The sequence below is a fragment of the Xyrauchen texanus genome, chromosome 38, assembly GCF_025860055.1.
Source record: "Xyrauchen texanus isolate HMW12.3.18 chromosome 38, RBS_HiC_50CHRs, whole genome shotgun sequence".
Classification (NCBI taxonomy): domain Eukaryota; kingdom Metazoa; phylum Chordata; class Actinopteri; order Cypriniformes; family Catostomidae; genus Xyrauchen; species Xyrauchen texanus.
Window position 1 is genome coordinate 10,243,776 of NC_068313.1, and position 18,751 is coordinate 10,262,526.

Consider the following 18,751-nt stretch of genomic DNA (forward strand, 5'->3'; position numbering starts at 1 on the left):
AAAAGGCAAATAAATGAAAGCGTAAAACGGCAGACATCAGTGCTTACGGCATAGCTCTGCCGGGAGCAGTGGGGAGTGGTGTTCCACCAGACCTTTACAATGAAGAGAACAGCTGGGCACCTAGGCCATTAGGAAAGTATTGATAAACAAGGGCCTGATTCATCTTGTCCTGGTTTTACTACAGATAAACAGGCAGGAAGGCCAGCAGGGAGTTGAGGGGAGGGGAGAGACAGAAGTGGCGTAGTCGGCAATGGGTGAGGCAGGAGGGGGAAATGAATAGAATCTGGGAATCATTTTGCACGTCTTCTACTTGGCTCTCATGAAAGAGCAGTAGCGATGTTGCCGGGAGGATGCCATATTGATATTTAGCTTCCCTTGAAGAGCTGAGGTTTGGTTTGTCAAGTGCTGTGCACCACATCGTAACAATAATTAGGGCTGGGCAATGCATCAAAGTTTCACCAAGTAGTCGCCATGATTTTAAATGCGTTTCACCATCCTTCCTTGTCTTACGAGCTTTAGAAAATGATGGCTAGGGTATACTTCATATTTCCGCATGCTGTTCTGTCTTGTGTACGGTCAAGCTGCAAACCTTTCAAAATTTACTCTTTTGATGTGAGACCATTCAGATACATTTGATGAACGTGCACTACGACTGCTATGCGATACTCTTTTATCTCTGTTGTCTCCAGGATGTGTCACTGTCCGGGCCATGCGGGCTCACAACTCCTTCAGTTCTAGTGCTATTCTCTGGCGTCAGCTACGCATTCTCACACGTGCCAGGACTGTTTACCCAGCCGCTCACACATAAGCACTTCAACAAACTTACCAGCTAACACCAGCAGTCACTTAGTCACACTTACTTTACCTTGAGCGCTCCCTGTCACAGAAATCAAACGCACACCTGGAGAGGCACCCTGGTCGTGATTACACACAGGAGTAAAAGGCCACATATGAAGAGAATTGCCAAGGGCACAAACAAAAACCTGAGTTTGCGTGGTAATTAACACAGAGCTAGCCCTGGCTTTTCACACCATTATCGATTCATTTGTATTCTTATGCTGCCACGGAGGCGTGACATGCAACCCGTCACACAATCTCTTGCATATCTCGATCTCGACAGATGTCACCTTGTTTTTCCTACACCCTAATCTTGCTTTCCATTGCATCCAAACACCTAGAAAAGCCAGATAAAACGAGAAAAAAATGCAGCAAATTTGCACAGGTTCCATCCATTTCTATGAATGAGTGTTTGGCAGTGTATTTCTGCAACCTGCGGCTTTATGAATGAGGTGAGCAGGAGGTGATAAAAACCAACGGGGATGGCTTGGATCATTGGAACAGTAGAGCAGTAGGGGATGGTGCGTATGCAATTTCTGCCTCTTTAAGTGCGCAGCTCATAGGGATGATTGGTTGGGCTTGTCAGGTGATCGCCTCTGGGGGTTGAAAAGTCAACAGCAAGCCATTAACAACATGGCCTTACCGAGTGGTGACTGAACTTCATGGAAACATATACAGTTCTGCTCATAAATTTGCATATGCCTTACAAATACTTTTGGGGAAAAAAGGAGGGATCATTAAAAATTGCTTTTTATTTTTTTATTTAGTAAAGCCAAGATATTTGACATAAAATTTATTCCACAAGACAAAAAATTTAAAAATTGTCTTCTGTTGTTTTATTTAGTTCTGCCGTGAAGCTATTTACATATATTCCTTAACAATTAAAAAAAAATTGGATTGCTGAAGTGCAGCTTTGCATGCACTTCTTTGGGTTTAATGACTGACCTCAGTCATTATTACACTACCTTTAGAGTCCATTAAATTAGGTAGGTACATTTATATTAAAGTTCATTTGAAACAACGTGCTATTAATTGTTAAATCTTATTCGTGTGACATAACTTAAAGGGTTAGTTGAAAAATGAAAATGATGCCATAATTTACTCATCCTCAAGCCATCTTAGGTGTATACGACTTTATTCTTTCAACCAAACACAATCGGATTTATATATAAAAATATCCTGGCTCTTCTAAGCTTTATAATGGGAGTGAATGGTACCATAGATTTTGAAGCCCAAAAAAGCACATCCACCCATCATAAAAGTAATCCATACGGCTAAAGGGTGTTAATAAAGGCCTTCTGGAGGGAAGCGATGCATTTTTATAAAACAAATATCCATATTTATAACTTTATACACTATAATCACTGGCTTCTCATAACGGCCGTCCGCACGTTCATGAGAGAGTTGAGTTCCGGCGTATGACGTAGGCGTAGCGTAAGCTCCGGTGAGAAGTGACAAATGTGGACGCGCAGAGGATACAGCAAAACAAAATGCCGGTCATGAATTAGAAGACAACAATGACGATTTTTAAACAAAAAATATCGGAGGATTTCGATATAAGAGAAGAGCAGATTTAGTTTTTTGCCCAACCTTATTTGTTTGAAGCGGAGTACACCGACCAGGAACTCCGGGAGATGGAGGCTGCAGCAGCGGCACAAACAAAAGAATCTGGTAGATGGAGAGTACGGGAGACATGGTAGTGCTCATGCAGGAAATGAGAGGTAATGCCAAAAGAGGCTGACAGTGTTTGCTGCCATGAATTGACGATTGAAATGACTGTCATGCGTGTCTGTTTTTATGTTGTTTTAAGTTCCGTTTCTGATTAAACTTTATGTTGACTGTTCAGCCAGTTCCCGCTGCCTCCTTGCCCATCCTTGAACTGTTACAAGGTCCTTTTTAGGCTTTAAAGTGAGTGGTCATGAACTGCCATTGCATTGAAAAGACAGAACAGGATATTCATTAATATTTTTCCTTTTGTGCACCGCAAAAGACAGTCATATTGAGGTAGAGTAATTTAGAACACAGAAATTTCATTTTTGGGTGATAGACTTAAAATATGACTCCGTTTACACCTGGTACTAAGATGCTGATGATCCAATCACATGTGGTATATACACACACACACACACACACACACACACACACACACACACACACACACACTTATCTACCACTTTTTAGTTGCACCTGTACACCTACTTATTCATGCAATTATCTAATCAGCCAATTGTGTGGCAGGAGTGCAATGCATAAAATCATGCAGATACAGTTCAGGAGCTTCAGTTAATGTTCACATCCACCATCAGAATGGGGACAAATGTGATCTCAGTGATTTTGACCATGTCATGATTGTTGGTTCCAGATGGGCTGGTTTGAGTATTTCTGTAACTGCTGATCTCCAGGGATTTTCACACAGAACAGTCTCTAAAGTTTACTCAGAATGGTGCCAAAAACAAAAAACAAAGGGAACAGCAGTTCTGCAGAAACACATTGTTGATGAGAGAGGTCAACGGAAAATGACCAGACTGGTTCAAGCTGACAGATAACCTCTCTGTACAATTGTAGAAAAGAATCTCAGAATGCACAACATACCAAACCTTGAGGCGGATGGGCTACAACAACAAAAGACCACGTCAGGTTCCACCTCTGTCATCCAAGAACAGAAAGCTGAGGCTGCAGAGGGCACAGTCTCACCAAAATTGGACAGTTAAAGACTGGAAAAACCGAGCCTGGTCTGATGAATCTCGATTTCTGCTGAGGTACACAGATGACAGGCCCACTGCAGCCTCAGCTTCAGCTTCAACTTGGCAGAAAATTGCTTTTCCGTGCAGTATAGCTTAAGGAATTGGCAAAGAACACAGAAGTGAGTGTGGAGAATCGGCTGTGATTTATCCTACCTGTTGTGGTCTGTCTCCATTGACAATGTTGGCCGGGTGTGGAGGGGGTGGCGGGGAGTTGAGCATTGGGATGTCTGGGCTGAGTAACTGGCCGGACTCCAGTTGGGAGGTGTGGTCAGCCATGACACCCTCATTCACACTACAGGAGAGGCACTGCTCACTCCTGCAACCACAAAGCATTAAATAAATTATTCAGTTCGGTTAATAACAGCCACTCATTGGGAAAAGCACTTAAATGACCATATGCATTTACTGTACATCTCAAATATTACCATTCTGAAATAGCAATTCTCAAAACCTGTATGAATAAACAGCTGACAACTTTAAATTTGGCTCTTGTTGCCCATTAAATATGGGAGAGAGTCATTTACACATATTTCCAGGGAGAAGTTGACAAAGTATCATCTTTTATTGAAAACTATATGTCTACAGAACACATTTTGGACTGTCTTTACAAAGTTCTATTGAATACAGACCACTTATTTTATATTCATGTTAAAGCTGAAGTATGTACATTTTTCTGTGTGAAAATACTTTCTCCTATCGCAGCTTAACATGCAGAGACAACTATAAGTAAGCCCAATCATAGGTTAATTTTCTTGAAAACTGAAAGCATCGTGTCACTGTGGCGCTATGAAAATCTGCTTGATTTAAGCGACCCGTCTATACAAACCAATGGTATGAGTTGGGGCGGGACTATCTCTTTGTTTTGCCAATGGCAGACATGGTGCATATTAATAAAGCTGTTTTAAAAAACAATGTTTCAGGATTTCTGCAGGTTTTATGAAGCTAAATTTGAGACCTTTTTAAGACCAACTAAAGAAAATTTGTTCTCCAGTTGTAAATATCTAGGGAGCACATGAATAGTGTTATATGTTATTTATAGCAACATTTAAAAGTTTAAAAATGCAACTTTCAATAGATCTCCATTACTTTTTAAATCATTTTACAAAAAGTATCTTAAGGCTTGAATACCAACAGAATGAGGAAATAACTTTAACCTTCTGATCAGACCCATTGTTTCAGCTATATTCCTCTACAATACTGCTGTGTCACTTATTGACAGATGAAGCTGCACATATCACCACCTATTCTGTATACTGTTCAATTAATATTTAGCGATCGTATATAAGGCGTGTGGTGCAGAAATTAGGCCAAGTCTTCACTCTAAAATAACTTTAACAGGGTGACCAGATTTTTAAAGTCTCAAAACGGGACACTTGTATGCGACATAACAGATCATCACATGTTCCAAAAGATCAAATAGTAACTGCATTTCCACACATGATCCTGCTCAGAAGTTTACATTCCTTTGGTTTTTAATATGGTGTGTTGCTTTTGACTGTTTGTGCCTATCCTATCCATATGATGTCATATTGCATGTGTAATTATGAAATTACTTGTCAAGTCAGGTACACATTTTAACAAAAAATTCACAACATTGCCAAATCAATGTGCGAGGCATCAATTTCTTCTCTCCAAACGATATCAAAGACAACTGCGAGAAGGAAAGTTAGTATATAAAATTTTATTGGAAAACATCAGTGAAGCTACCAGCTGAAAATGGGAATAACCAGTGTGGTGGTGGTGTAGTGGGCTAAAGCACATAACTGTTAATCAGAAGGTCGCTAGCTCAATCCCCACAGCCACCACCATTGTGTCCTTGAGCAAGGCACTTAACTCCAGGTTGCTCCGGGGGAATTGTCTCTGTAGTAAGCGCACTTTAAGTCACTTTGGATAAAAGCGTCTGCCAAAATGCATAAATGTAAATAATTACATTGTTTAGAAATTTTGAGAAGACAATGCCTCATGCAAAATTGAATGCCGTGACCTTATGAATTTAAGACTTGTTGCTCCGATTTAAGACCTCTTTAAGGCCTTAATTTGCAGAAGGGTGTATTAAAACTTTTTAAGACCCGAAGAATGTTTATTTTGGCCATTCCATTTGATGGCACTAATGGTGCAGATATTACATAATTCTGATTGCATACTAATCAAAATAGTAATTCACTATAAATTACTTCTCTACAATTGTAATCAGATTACTTTACTTTTTCCCTGAGGTAATCAGTAATCACATATCATTTATTTTACTTTCTAAAACAATTTTCACAGAATTTGTTCTTTTCCTACTTAAACTCAAAATAACGTCTAAATTTCCTTCTTTGTAGATGTTTTCCTTCCACTGTCACAGAAACGCATACGTACATTGAAATAATTCATGTTTAAATGTAAAGTATTCTACATAAAAATAATTTAAAAAATATGTGTAACCCAAGTAACACTTAAAAAGTGATCATCTTAAAAGTCATGATGACTTAAATGGTAATGCATTGCTTCCAAAGTCAAGCATCACAAAAACTACTCATATAAATGGTTAGTGATTTGAACATGCTTTTATTAACCACTTCCCATATATGCTTTAAAATATGCTATATAAAAAAAGTTAAATATGGTGAGTCACATGTTATAACATCTTGTTTACCAAACACCGGCATCTCATAATAATGTGAGATTCTTTGCGTCATTTGTTCACCGGTTCATATATAACTTTCCACTCACATTTGTATGGGCAATCCTTCAGGCTTTAGGCTTTTTTAGTTTAAAATTTCAAATCTTTAGTTGGAGAGAACAATACAATGGCAAGTATTTCTACTGACTAATCCATGCCCTCATCCCCAGCTTTAATAGTCAGGCTGTTCAAAAAACTATTTATGTTCTCAGGGTCAATCGTGGTTTTGAGTGTAGAGTAGGACGTCAAAATGCAAAAGGCAACTCTTCAATTAGAAATACTCTTTGCACTTTTCTTTCTTTTTTTAGAATTGTGCGTATGAGAAAATGTAGCCTAATTTATGTTTTATTCATTGTTTTCAGGGGCCTGGGTGACCTGTCTGAGTGCCACCCAGCAGCGGAATGAAAATTTCAAATTTTTTCCCTGCCACGTCTGCATATGCACTCCAAAATGAATTCAAATGAACTAATCACGCCAACTCATAAGCTCTATTCCAGATCCAAGGGAGCTGCCTCATTGCCTATTGTAGCATCTTAACCATCATGGATCTTTATAACTGACCAGTTTGGAAAGCTCTACATAGGCAGCAACTCTGTGGGCCACTCAATTTGCGCTTCACATTGGAGACTTGACTAACTTCAGTTTGATGTTAGCATGTTGCTAAGCTATTGGTGTGATACTCCAATAACTCGACACAATTGATTTCAATAGTGTCTGATGTTAGCATGTTGTTATGCTAACTGTGTGAAACGCTAATGCTTCAACTCCGAAATTATTTCAGGGGAGTTAAACGTTAGCATGTTGTTGGGCTGGAAAAAATATTATATCTATAATCGCCTTAAAAATATTGTGATAAACTATTACATTGTCAAGTGAATACTTTTGCTTTATTGGTTTGGCTTTAAAAATGTTATTAATTTATTGAAACACAAAAAACAAACAAACAAAAAAAAACTTAAAATACATTTCTAAATACAAAACGATAAGGCAATTAAAATAACAAAGTGATAAAAAAATGTTATTTAACCACCTCCCCAAATCCAAACATTTACCGTCACGCAAGTACCTGTCAATGAGAACAGGTGGAAAATGATCATAATAAGAAACCTAAAAAAAATCCCTTTCCTGTTCCCAAAATAATGCTGCCAAATCGATGTTCTTATTGAATGTGCTTGTATTGCATTTTTGTAAAAAAGTTAAACCTGTTGAAGCTCACTTAGCCCACCAATGGGCCTGACTTTACTTTGCATACATTTCTTCACATTTACAAAAAAAAGTGTATGGTCCAAAAAAATTCACTTAAGGCTGCCTAAAGAAAATGAAAAATAGAACTCCATTTTAGGTTCAAGGTGAACGTTTCTTGTATTATTTTATGATTTAATCACTTTCGTCTTTGCTACTTTAATACAAAGATATATATATGGAAATAAAGCAAACTAAACTCATAGCATCCTCAGAGATGATCGGAGATCATTTGTAGCATTCTAATAGACAACACAATTCTTGCAAACAGCTTTCAGACTAATGAAACAGACAAAAGACAGATAACTCTTCACATGCGCCTGTTCCATGAGACAGGCTCACTTTGCATGCCTCTGAACAACCAGCGAAACGGACACGGGCATTGGCGGCTTTTCTCTGTTTTTGAAAATATTTTTAAGTGTGTTTCTTCAAGCATGCATCTTTGTGTATAACAGTATTTATTGTTCTGTGTCACTCCGAGACGTCTTACAGGTCACCCACCTGTTGCGGGTAGAAGAGCAATTATACGTGCATGGAATACCTGCATTTGGACTAGGAGCTTGTAAATTGGATTCAGCCTTGTTGCATTTGGAGGTGGCGGGTGATAATTTCATAACCATGGCTACTGTTTAATATAATGTCGACTTTCCAGATCCATGGTTTTGCCATTTCCGGATATTGTCGATCATCATCTGTCAATGAGTGTCCTATCACCCAGCCCTAGCATGTAGCTAAGCTAACCATTGAAAACAGTAGTAGTAGAAGTTGAGTGACAGGCTTACATTCTCCTCAATGGCATCCACTTTATAAAGCTCTTAGATCACATAAAATATTCCACAACTCGTGTTTTCTAGAGTTTTGTCAATTGAAAGATTGTTTTTTCAATTTTCATCAGTGAAACAATGCAAAACACTTTAAACAACAGTACAACCCACTGAAGTCTATCCTTCACAGCGTTTTGTCTTTCTTGTAAAAATTAAAGATGGCACTACAGTGAATAAGTTCCATGCATAGCACAAATATTTCGGTAGAATAAATTACACAACTTCATTTTTTCAATACTTTTTGGTAATTAATTAAGTTTTGGTAATTAATAAAGTTTTACTTGACATTTCCCTTTTACTCGTCCATTCTCGTGAACTACAATCATTGAGTGTGTTTGTCAAAGTGCATTCTGAAATTGCTTTTTGCACAAAGAATTCATGCAATGCTTCTGTAGCCTCTTGCCGTTGACTGTTATGGAGTTTTATAAATCCTTTCATCCCCACTGGAAAGGTGTATTCCTCCACCAAAAATGGAGACTTTCAAAAATGCTCTCTAGTAGGGGCCTGGGTAGCTCAGCAAGATGCTGACTAACACACCTGGAGTCGCAAGTTCGAATCCAGGGCGTGTTGAGTGAATCCAGTCTGGCTTCCTAAGCAACCAATTGGCCTGGTTGTTAGTGTGGGTAGAACCACGTTGGGTGAACCTCCTCGTGGTCGCTATAGTGTGGTTCTCGCTCTCAGTGGGGCGCGTGGCGAGTTGTGCATGGATGCCACGGAGAATAGCGTGAAACCTCCAGACGCGCTACATCTCCATGGTAACACGATCAACAAGCCACGAGATAAGATGCGCGGATTGATGGTCTCAGTCGCAGAGGCAACTGAGATTCGTCCTCCGCCACCTGGATTGAGTTGAGTCACCACGCCACCACGAAGACCTAAAGCACATTGGGAATTAGGCATTCCAAATTGTAAAGAAAAAACAATTCTCTCTAGAACCTCATACTAAAGAAAACAGAAAAGGTTTTCAATACTTTTCAATCGAAAACGTATTAGTGTGGACTTGACATAAGAAGATGCTTTAAAAGATACCGCCTCCAGCAGCGCAATAGGTTTTGGAACAGAACAACAGTACAGCCCAGTGTGGAGCTCTCACTCTTTCTCTGATACGCCAGAAATGCTATGAGACACAGGTGGAGAGTTAAAAAGGAGGAAATTACATGTGTCCTTGAAGCTCATTATTATCTAGCATCAAGGGTGTAGACTGACCCTCCAATAATCAAACTAAGCAAGTACAACCACCCCCCAATATTAAAACCATGATCGATGGAACCATGTAAATGCTTCACGCTGCAACCCCCTCCACATGCTCAATCCAATCTACACCCTTGTCTAGTGTATGCATTCTCATAGGCAGCAGTAATCAGCCTAATCCATTAGCCAGTCCACTACTTAAACAGCACACAAAGGCAGGTTATGGGGGAGATGCTCAACAAGACGAATCCTGCTAAGACTTAAACCGCTCTTCAGCAAACACAGGCTTTAGAAAGCTGGATAAATGACACCACCAGCACCTGTTGATCGGGTGTTTAGCTGAAGTGTGTCATATCTGCACCAATATTGCCAGCAAAAGAAATTACAAAAACGAATAACATTTCTAAAAAATTGGAGAAAACTTTCCTGTCTTCCATGGCTTGTACAAACATGCTCTATAGTCGTGTCCCAAACTCACACCAATGGTTGAACTAATGTTGATGTGTTGGTCTGGACGGGCTGCTCATACACACAGTAATGTTCTGACAGCACCACAGTTATACTTTTCAGGTGAAATCAACCAACAAGGTGCTTAAGTCTCCTTAATTCGCCTGTTCTCCTACAAACTATGCATATGTGGTTCCTTGCATGGCTCTTCTGAGGTGAAATGTCAACAGTGTGGTGCTAAAAGTGTGTTAAATTGTGTCCAAAAGAGATTCGTTTTTTAAGATTATTGCTCTATCGAGTTTTAAATCAACAAAACCTACCTCCTTACCCTAAACCTCCAACCTGAACCTAACCGATATTGTGGTATGAAAAACGCAATTTGTGAAGCAACCACACCATTTTGTAGTGCTTCTATTACACTTTCGGCTCACTTTTTGGCTTGACGTTGTTGTAGCGCCTCTTAGGAAAGTGCAGTAAAAACTTAAAACGAGCCATGTGCAGTACTAATAAAAAAAAATTACTTCAAGCACTGTTTCCTTGATCTTTGTTCTACTGGCTTTATTTGTGCTGTTGCTCTCAAATTCTTTCTATGATCTGTATTTTATTCATGACGTTTTACTTGAATGAATTACTTGGAAAACATGAAGCATGTTCACTTAAACGAGGAATACCTGAAGACTATATACCAATTTAATTTGTCACTTTTTACATTAATATTCTACTTTTAAATAAAACTGTGCACAACAGTATATTACTCTGCTTTGGTATCGAAATGATTAAGAATTGTAAAATTTCTCTGGTATTGTAATTATGACAACCCTGGAACAGATGTTTTTTAAGCTCCACTTAACAGTCACGTAATTCTGGTGCACAATTGTTGAGTAACAAGGAAGCAGCGGAATAATGTACTATATGTGTTTCTTTCGGTTGTAACCTGCTATTTTGAAACCACAACCCTTTATTTGAGGAAGGCCACAGTGGGGGCAGAATGGCAGTTGTAGTCATTCACTCTCTCTGAACACTACGGATGAGTACTCTTCCTGGGGTCTAATTCCACCTCCCGGCCAGACAATGGATGACGACAATGGTGGAGCGTGGTCTTGGGGTGCAAATCTGCTCTCTGAGGGCCAAATGGTCAGAGACGGAAGGTGATGGTATCTTATTAGGACATGTAACTGGAAGAATGGAGGGTGTTGAATGACAGGCCCCACTCATTCACAATCTCTCTGAGCGAGCAGCAATTATTTCAAGTGAGCACACCTCCGGCTCAGAGCACATTGGTGAGAGCTCTTACTGTGACTTGGTAGTTCCCCAGTATCGTCACAAAATGAAGAGGGCATGGATGAAGAAGCAATGGCGCACCTTGAACATGAAGTTGGATTAAGGATTCATTTTCTGATTTCAGAAGTTTCAGGAAGTGTCAGTATTTATGATATAGGCCTTGATTTTTTGTGATTAGCATCTTAAGTTAGATTATTTCAATAAAACACATTTGAAATCATTCAAATTTGTCGAGGCCACCTGGTTGACAACCACTGGATTGGGGTACAACACTAATTTCGTTCAGGTCACATTTACGTACTAAGAACAATTTCAGTGTGTAATTTTCAGTGTTTGCCCAGACGTCTTCATCCTTTGTCAGGTTTTGCACCTAATGCCTAAGGGGAAAATCGCTGAATTTTTTTAGGCTAGGGGGAATTAACAATGACAACATTTTAGAAAATATGAGTGGTATTTGCAGTCCAAAACTCACCACCACAATGACAGGGTGTTGTCTCCATCGATGGTCCCTCAATAAATTTAAGTGTTTGGGATTTTTGGTCATTATATTGTCCGCCAAAACGTCTGATTTTCCTTTTACCCATTTTTTGGTGAATGGGTAAGGGTTTGTTCAATTCCCAAACCCTACACTGTAAAAAAATAATTTAAACTAAATTGGTTAACTGGTTGTTATTACATTTAACTAGACAAATGTTTGAACCTTATGGTTAATGGGGCAATAACATTTTGATAATGTTTAACAAGATATTATATGTACATTTACGGTAAACTATTAAAAAACAACCGGTTGTTCCCATTAGTCCCTGAGTGACCTATCACAGTAGATTATATTTTTTCTAAATAGTTTTTTTTAATTATTATTATGTTATTATACAGTTATGTACATTCGGGTGTTTTGCTACATTTTATTTTGTTCAGTAAATGTTTATTGCATTCATTTAGTATCATTTGTTTTACCCTGGAGGTGTTTTGCGGTTGTGCACATTTTAAAAGTTCCAGTTGGTTGATATGTTAACATTATATCATTTAATAATATATCCAGTTAAAAGTAGTTATCCAGTTAATGCCTGATTTTTTTTACAGTGTACGTATGAGCAATAATAATAGTAATAATTTACAAAGAAATATTAGTACTCTGAAGGACTTTCAAATATGATGTCTAATAAGTTACAAGTGTGATTACTGTTGAAAAATAAAGCATCTATGCCACAGAGAGGCTCAGAAGGGAAAATCCAATTTTGATTGAGTGTGTGGAATTTCCACGGTTTCTATGGCCTTTCAGATTTTCCTTAGAAGGAGAGTCAACATTTCACAGCATGGAAAATGAACCTGCTAAGATTTCTAAATTGGCATTCTTAAAAAAAAATGTTTTTAAAAAGACATCATCACTGTGATGATGGTTACAAGAATGATCTTTACATCAATTACACTAATGCACTTAATTATTGGAAATCCCGTAACATTGGGTTGATGCTTAAGCATGGTCTTTTATTGGGGAAAGGATATAAATAGTTTAAGAAATCCAGTTGACTCACCTGGATTTCGTGTTGAATGCAAACACCTTTATCAGTGTTCTGTCAGCTTATTCAAACTGTACATGTCTGATTACGTTTTGACGTCAAGAACGGAGTAAAACTTTCATGCGTTTCATGCATCAGTTTAGCTATTCGTTTATAAATCATAAGGGCAGGGATACTAAATTTACATAGGTTGTGAGTCACTTTAAAAAATTACAGGGTGACCAGGGACCAGTGGATAAAATGACCTAGTATAGCCTACTTCGCTTACTTGGTCAATTTATCACCTCACCTTCAAAAAAAGAAACTTATTGACTTGTATATTTATTTAAGTCTTATTTACACACAAGGCCATTTCGCTTCGGGTCCTAATCACCCTGCCTGGGTTTATTTTGCGATAACAACCAGCTGACACAGTACATTACCTCTTACTTAAAATGATTAGACTTAAAATTATCTAAACTTAAAGTGATCAGCAATTTATTTCCATAACATATTTCTATGAAATAACATATGACACCAGAGACTATTTAGCGGAGACAGGCCACTTCTATTAAAATGAATGGAAGAAATACCCAACGGTCAACGAATGTTGAAAAGGAAGTCCCACCTTACAGGTAAAAAAGCCAATCATCTTTTAGATAAAGATATCGTCGGTCAATCAACTAGAGAATGTGCATATGCACAAGCTAGACAAGCAGGTTTTTTTTTGTGTAATCAGAAGGAAAGAAGCACAATTATGATGCTATTGTTGTCAGATTTTACTGCTGATTTGAAATATGTTTGTGGCAGCGGGGGCTTGGTCAAGCGCCCGTCGGGGAGAGGAAACGGTAAGGGCACTTGCACCTGAGCTAAATCATGTCTAACACCTGTCTCTAATTCCAGTGAGCATGGGGAGAGCGGCATATAAGCAGCCACAGAACCTCCAGCGCGGAGGAGAGATTCTGGGTCAAGAGATGTATTGTGAAGCTAATGTGTTATTGTGAGCTGACATTTTATTGTGAAGCTGTAAGCGCTGAAGTTTATCAATTAAAAAAACCCCAACCTGTGAGTAGAAGAAACCAGTTCCCTGTGTCCTCCTTCCCCTCGAGACCTGAAGTGTCTTACAATGTTCTATGATCATAATCCTGACAACCCGTTTTGGATATTTCAGTCTTTCCCCATTCAAGTAGATGAGAGCTGCACTTGCATGCTTTTGTTTACGTAGAAAAACGGCTACCGAGCGGACTGACTTGCTTCGATTTTGATGACACTGACCTTGCTTTAAGCCATAAGTTTGGTAATGTTCTATGTTCAATTTGATCATGACATTGATTGATTTCATGTGATTCATGCATATCATTAGCATTAGCCCCATGAATGTAACAAATTAAAAATTGGGTCTGTTCCAAAACCTTGTGAGCTGCCTCCAGAGGCAGCACTTTCAGATATCATAGGTGTGCTCACGATGCGAAGGCTGTTCTAAAAGGTAGGTATCTTAATTATGTTGTCTCCCAAGTTCTCATTTTGGCCAAATTCCATGGTAGCATTGAACGTGTCCTTCCCCGGGTAGGCGATTAGAAACCACAGTGATTAGCTTGGTGGAACAAATGATCAGAGATGGCGGACAAAACGAGATACATTTTTATTGTAAATATATTTATAATCCATTCAATAACGAAAAGTACCAGTGTAAAATAGATTCATATCATAGAAAAATGTATATTTTGTTCAATAGTTGTGTACAATGAGTATTAATGCTCATTAGACTTTCCTCTCGCATAATCTGTATCGAAATCAGTTGCGAGTTGAGTCTCCCGTTAGATGTGCATGAGGAGCTGTTATTTAAATGATGCGTGGAGCTGTTGCCTATGTGTTGTGCTCTGTTGGATTATACACGCAGAAGAATTGAAAGGACATGATTTGAATTGAGGATTTATCCAATCGTAGTCCTTGAATTCCACAATGTCATAAATGCAAAGACATCAGTGCCAGTGACTCTAACATCTGCCCAATAAAACGAACAAAGAGACTTGTCTTGATCCTATATGACTTGAAAACTTCTCTGCAAAGAGGCCCTAAGTTCAAAGGTCAAAGCAATAAAAGACATAACACTTGGGACACGCAAGATTCTGTCCTCCGATATAAACCAATTTACTTACACTTACTCATCAGATCACGTGACATCGTGACCATGGTTGAGCAAACAGCATTTTAAAAAGGGACACACAAAGTCACAGTATTTTGCTGAATCAACCTTCCAAAATGTACAGAATGCATTTAAATCCACATTTCATACAATACCTAGTCTTGCTAGGCATTTGGACAATTGCTTTGAACTGTGGTATCTTGTATAACTGACAAATTAATGATTATAGCCTGGTGTACCTCTTTAAAACGTGTGTAATGTTTCATCCATGTTGTATAACCCATGAATTATCCAGTATTATTTTGTAACCAGGGATTTTCATGTTTTGTTAACTACACATATAACATCCATGAAAAAAATGTCATTTTTAGTATGCAAGCGTTTGCTGGTTTATGCAGAGAAAGCTGATGACAACGAATATCATGTCTCTTGTACCATTCTCAAGAATCTCCTCTCTTCTGCCTGCACGTGCTTAGTCTGGTCGCTCCACTGACTGCCAGGTCCCTCGCCATGTGAGGTCCAAGGAAGCTCGGGGCTCGACGTCCCGAGAAGGAATGAGAAGGCCTCGCTTCAAAGCTAACCCCATAGTTCATACAGACAATAAAACTTCGATCATACAGAGGTCAAAACATCAGAGTAACGACCTTTCGACCAAGCGACAAGAACCAAGCAACACAAAAAATGCAAGGAAACACCATAAAGACACGCAAGTACATCTCCAATATTGTGCTCAAAGTGCTGGTGTATTAAGTAATTTGGGTAATCCGATAGCAAATCGATGTAGACTCAAAGAAGGATAAATGGTTCTTTAGGTATTGTCAACAGACTCCATAAAGTTCATTGTCACTGTACTGATCATTTATTTCACATTCTGTCACTCTGTTCACCAACCTGTATTATGTACTGTATATAGGTGTTAGATTTATGTTTAGAATAGTAATAAAGTTTGTCTGTGTTCAAAGACGACGTGACTGTGGTATATTTTGATAAATAATCTCATGCCTGTTTCTAAAAGATTTAGCTTAAAAGCTGTACATAAATACATGTGATATTATTTTCAATAAGCCATGAGAATAATATCACTCCAATAAGTGAATTAATCATAATTCACTTATTAAAGCTAATTCCTTACAGCAGAAATTGTGAGCTCATACTAGACGTTGTATTACGATTTCAATGGTGGAGAATCTATTAAGACAAATAATCTAGTTATTTGACAGTTATCTAATTTATAATGGTTGTCGAACGTGACTAATTCCGTTATACATTTAATTCCCTAATAAGGTACAATAATGACAGTTTAATTTAGTTCATAGCTCACATATTTCAAGACCCTAAATTCCCTTCTAAATTTAGCATACCAAATATCTTACATATAATGGTGTGAGAATAAGGGCAAGTGAAACCGATGTATATAATTAAAGTTTTTTCAGGGTGTAAGACAAACCATATATTTTCGTAATTGTCTGTTTATTTACAACATCTGCCAAAACTCATAAGTCAAAAAGAAATTTTATGGCAATTCAGTAGCCAAAATGTAATATTTTAGAATGACATCAGGGCAAGTAATTTATGACAGATTTTTCATTTGTGGGTAAATGTTTCTTTTTAAGGTTCAATTGTATATTTTTTCATCACAAATTAAAAGAAAAGTTCTAATATCATATAAGGCCATTTATCATTTTGAGGCTAAGGCTAGGAAAGGAAGCTGGCAGGGCAGGCAAAACTCTGAACTAGAAAAAAAAAGTCTTCATTGTTAAGCCCCAAATAACCCTTTAAAAAGGTTTTTATAATGAGGAGAATGTAGTACAGTAGTTCCAGAATATTTTTTTAAAAGCACTCTCTGAAACCCTGAAAGACTCTAGCTGCAGGTCTGATGAGATACAAAAGGAAACAGTGAAAATAAAAGAGCAGGAGAGAGAGCATCAAGCATGACAACATCTGCCTTTCAGGAAGAAAAAAACAACAACAACCAGGAGAACAGTTTAGAAAGTCGCATATGCAGATGCCAGAACAAAATGTAAATGTAAAAGTCCAAAAAAAACAAAAAATATGGATAATATGAGGAGAGCATCTAAGTTTACACTCAAAATAGAATAGAATAGTCTAATTTATGCTCAGAGGCAGTGGTGATTTTATGAAAAATATTAGCATGTCGGTTTTTTAGTTTTTGTTTTTTGGCTTCATGAAATCCATTTGTGATTTCTAAGGAATAATAAATAATTTTAGATTTATGAAGTTGTTTTACAGTTTTTCTCAGTCGCTTCGTCTCAATTCTCAAATTAGATTTTTTTTTTTTCCAAAACAATAAGTTCAAACCTCTGAACAATTACTTTCTTGCTCACACCAGATTTGAATTTCTTATTCATTAAAGCAAATTGCACGTGTTTTGGCACATGTGTGCTAAAGAGTAAGTAGAATTGTCTACAATTTGCACAATAACTAAATGTACATGGCATGCTGATCAAAACTGATGAGTTGATTCTCAGTGAAATTGTCATACATTTTCAACGTGTGAGCCATCACATGCAAAATAAACCATTCAGTTATCAAAATCTGTCATACATGTATATCCCATAAATATCTATGACATGGGATGTTTGTGATGTCTGCTAAATCTCTGGCCAGAACAACAAGAGTGATAGGATGGCCACCAAGAAGATGGGAACTTGTAGTGTTACGTACTGTGAGGAGGTACAATTTATTTTATTTTTTTAAACTACCGCAAGTTTTTATTTTTTCATTATTGTGGGGTTTGTTTGTTTGTTTGTTTTTGCATGAATCTCATTGTGGCAATTTTCTGTTAACTATATATGGCTTTACATATAAAAATGGCCATCCAAATGTGAACACTGCTACAAAAGTAAATTTAATGTATACATACAAATGTGTATATCCTTTTTCTGTATACTACAGTATTGAGTTTTCCCAGTAAACTTTTGATACACAATAGCATTCAGCTAGACAAAACTGACATTATTATATAGTAGAGTAAGCAGTCAGTGTCAACAAAAAGGTAGAACAAAAATGAAATTTGTATACAACAAATATTTCCAGGGTTGACTGCCATGGTGAAAAAACATTAAAACATTGACTAGTACGGCTCACACGATAACAGAAAGACTTATCATTTTGGTGGCATTGGCCAATTTACTGGCACAATAACTAGGTTTTGAAGCATGAATTAAATGTTTTGGGTGAGTTGCTTCATTTTGCAGTCATGCAATAGAGTTGTGATGTCCCATAAAACAGTTGTGACAATTGCACTTACAGTTTAGAGAATGTTAAGACCGTTTAAAAATATTAGCCAAAGTGATTGAGAAAACTGTGAAGATAATCTGTTTGTGTAAATGCACCATTTGCTCATTGTTTAACCTTGTCATTTGAGAAAGCCAGAAACTGGTAACAAACCCATTTGAAATGGCAATATAAAAACTATGATACTTTTGGTAGTATGAAATCGACCAAATACAAAACAATACAAAACTTACAGGAGGGTGACCCAAGTGCAAAAAAAAAAAAAAAAAAAAAAAGAAAAGACACTCTCCTTCTAATGAAATCGGCCAAAATGTCAGGCTTGCAAACTTGAGAACTTTTGGTTTGTGAGTCAGAGTTTTGGTTTCTGTGGTTAGAACAAGAGTTTTGAGATTGTCCAAACTGGGGAGTTTCAGTTGCAGTTTGGCTTAGCGCAGCTGGTGAGCAGCAGTTGACAAACTTTTACAGGTCCCCACCTGTAATGCAGCGTCTTAACCAGACAAATCCTGTGCTCGAAATACAGTCAGAGTATTCACTGCATTTGACGAAGGATGCACTTCATTCATTGTTTCAAAATCAACAAAACCAGTTTTATGTATTGTAAACCATACATAAAACCA

General features: G+C 37.7%; 1 protein-coding gene across 1 annotated transcript in view; it reads right to left on the reverse strand.

The window, feature by feature from the left end:
* The window catches only part of LOC127631475 (fibronectin type-III domain-containing protein 3a-like), a 123,501-nt gene that overhangs the window by 88,114 nt on the left and 16,636 nt on the right, over nucleotides 1-18,751 (reverse strand). The window contains exon 2 of the mRNA XM_052109601.1: nucleotides 3,735-3,897. Coding sequence (XP_051965561.1) covers nucleotides 3,735-3,857 — 123 coding nt within the window. The 5' untranslated portion in view covers nucleotides 3,858-3,897. The remainder of the gene's footprint in view (nucleotides 1-3,734; nucleotides 3,898-18,751) is intronic.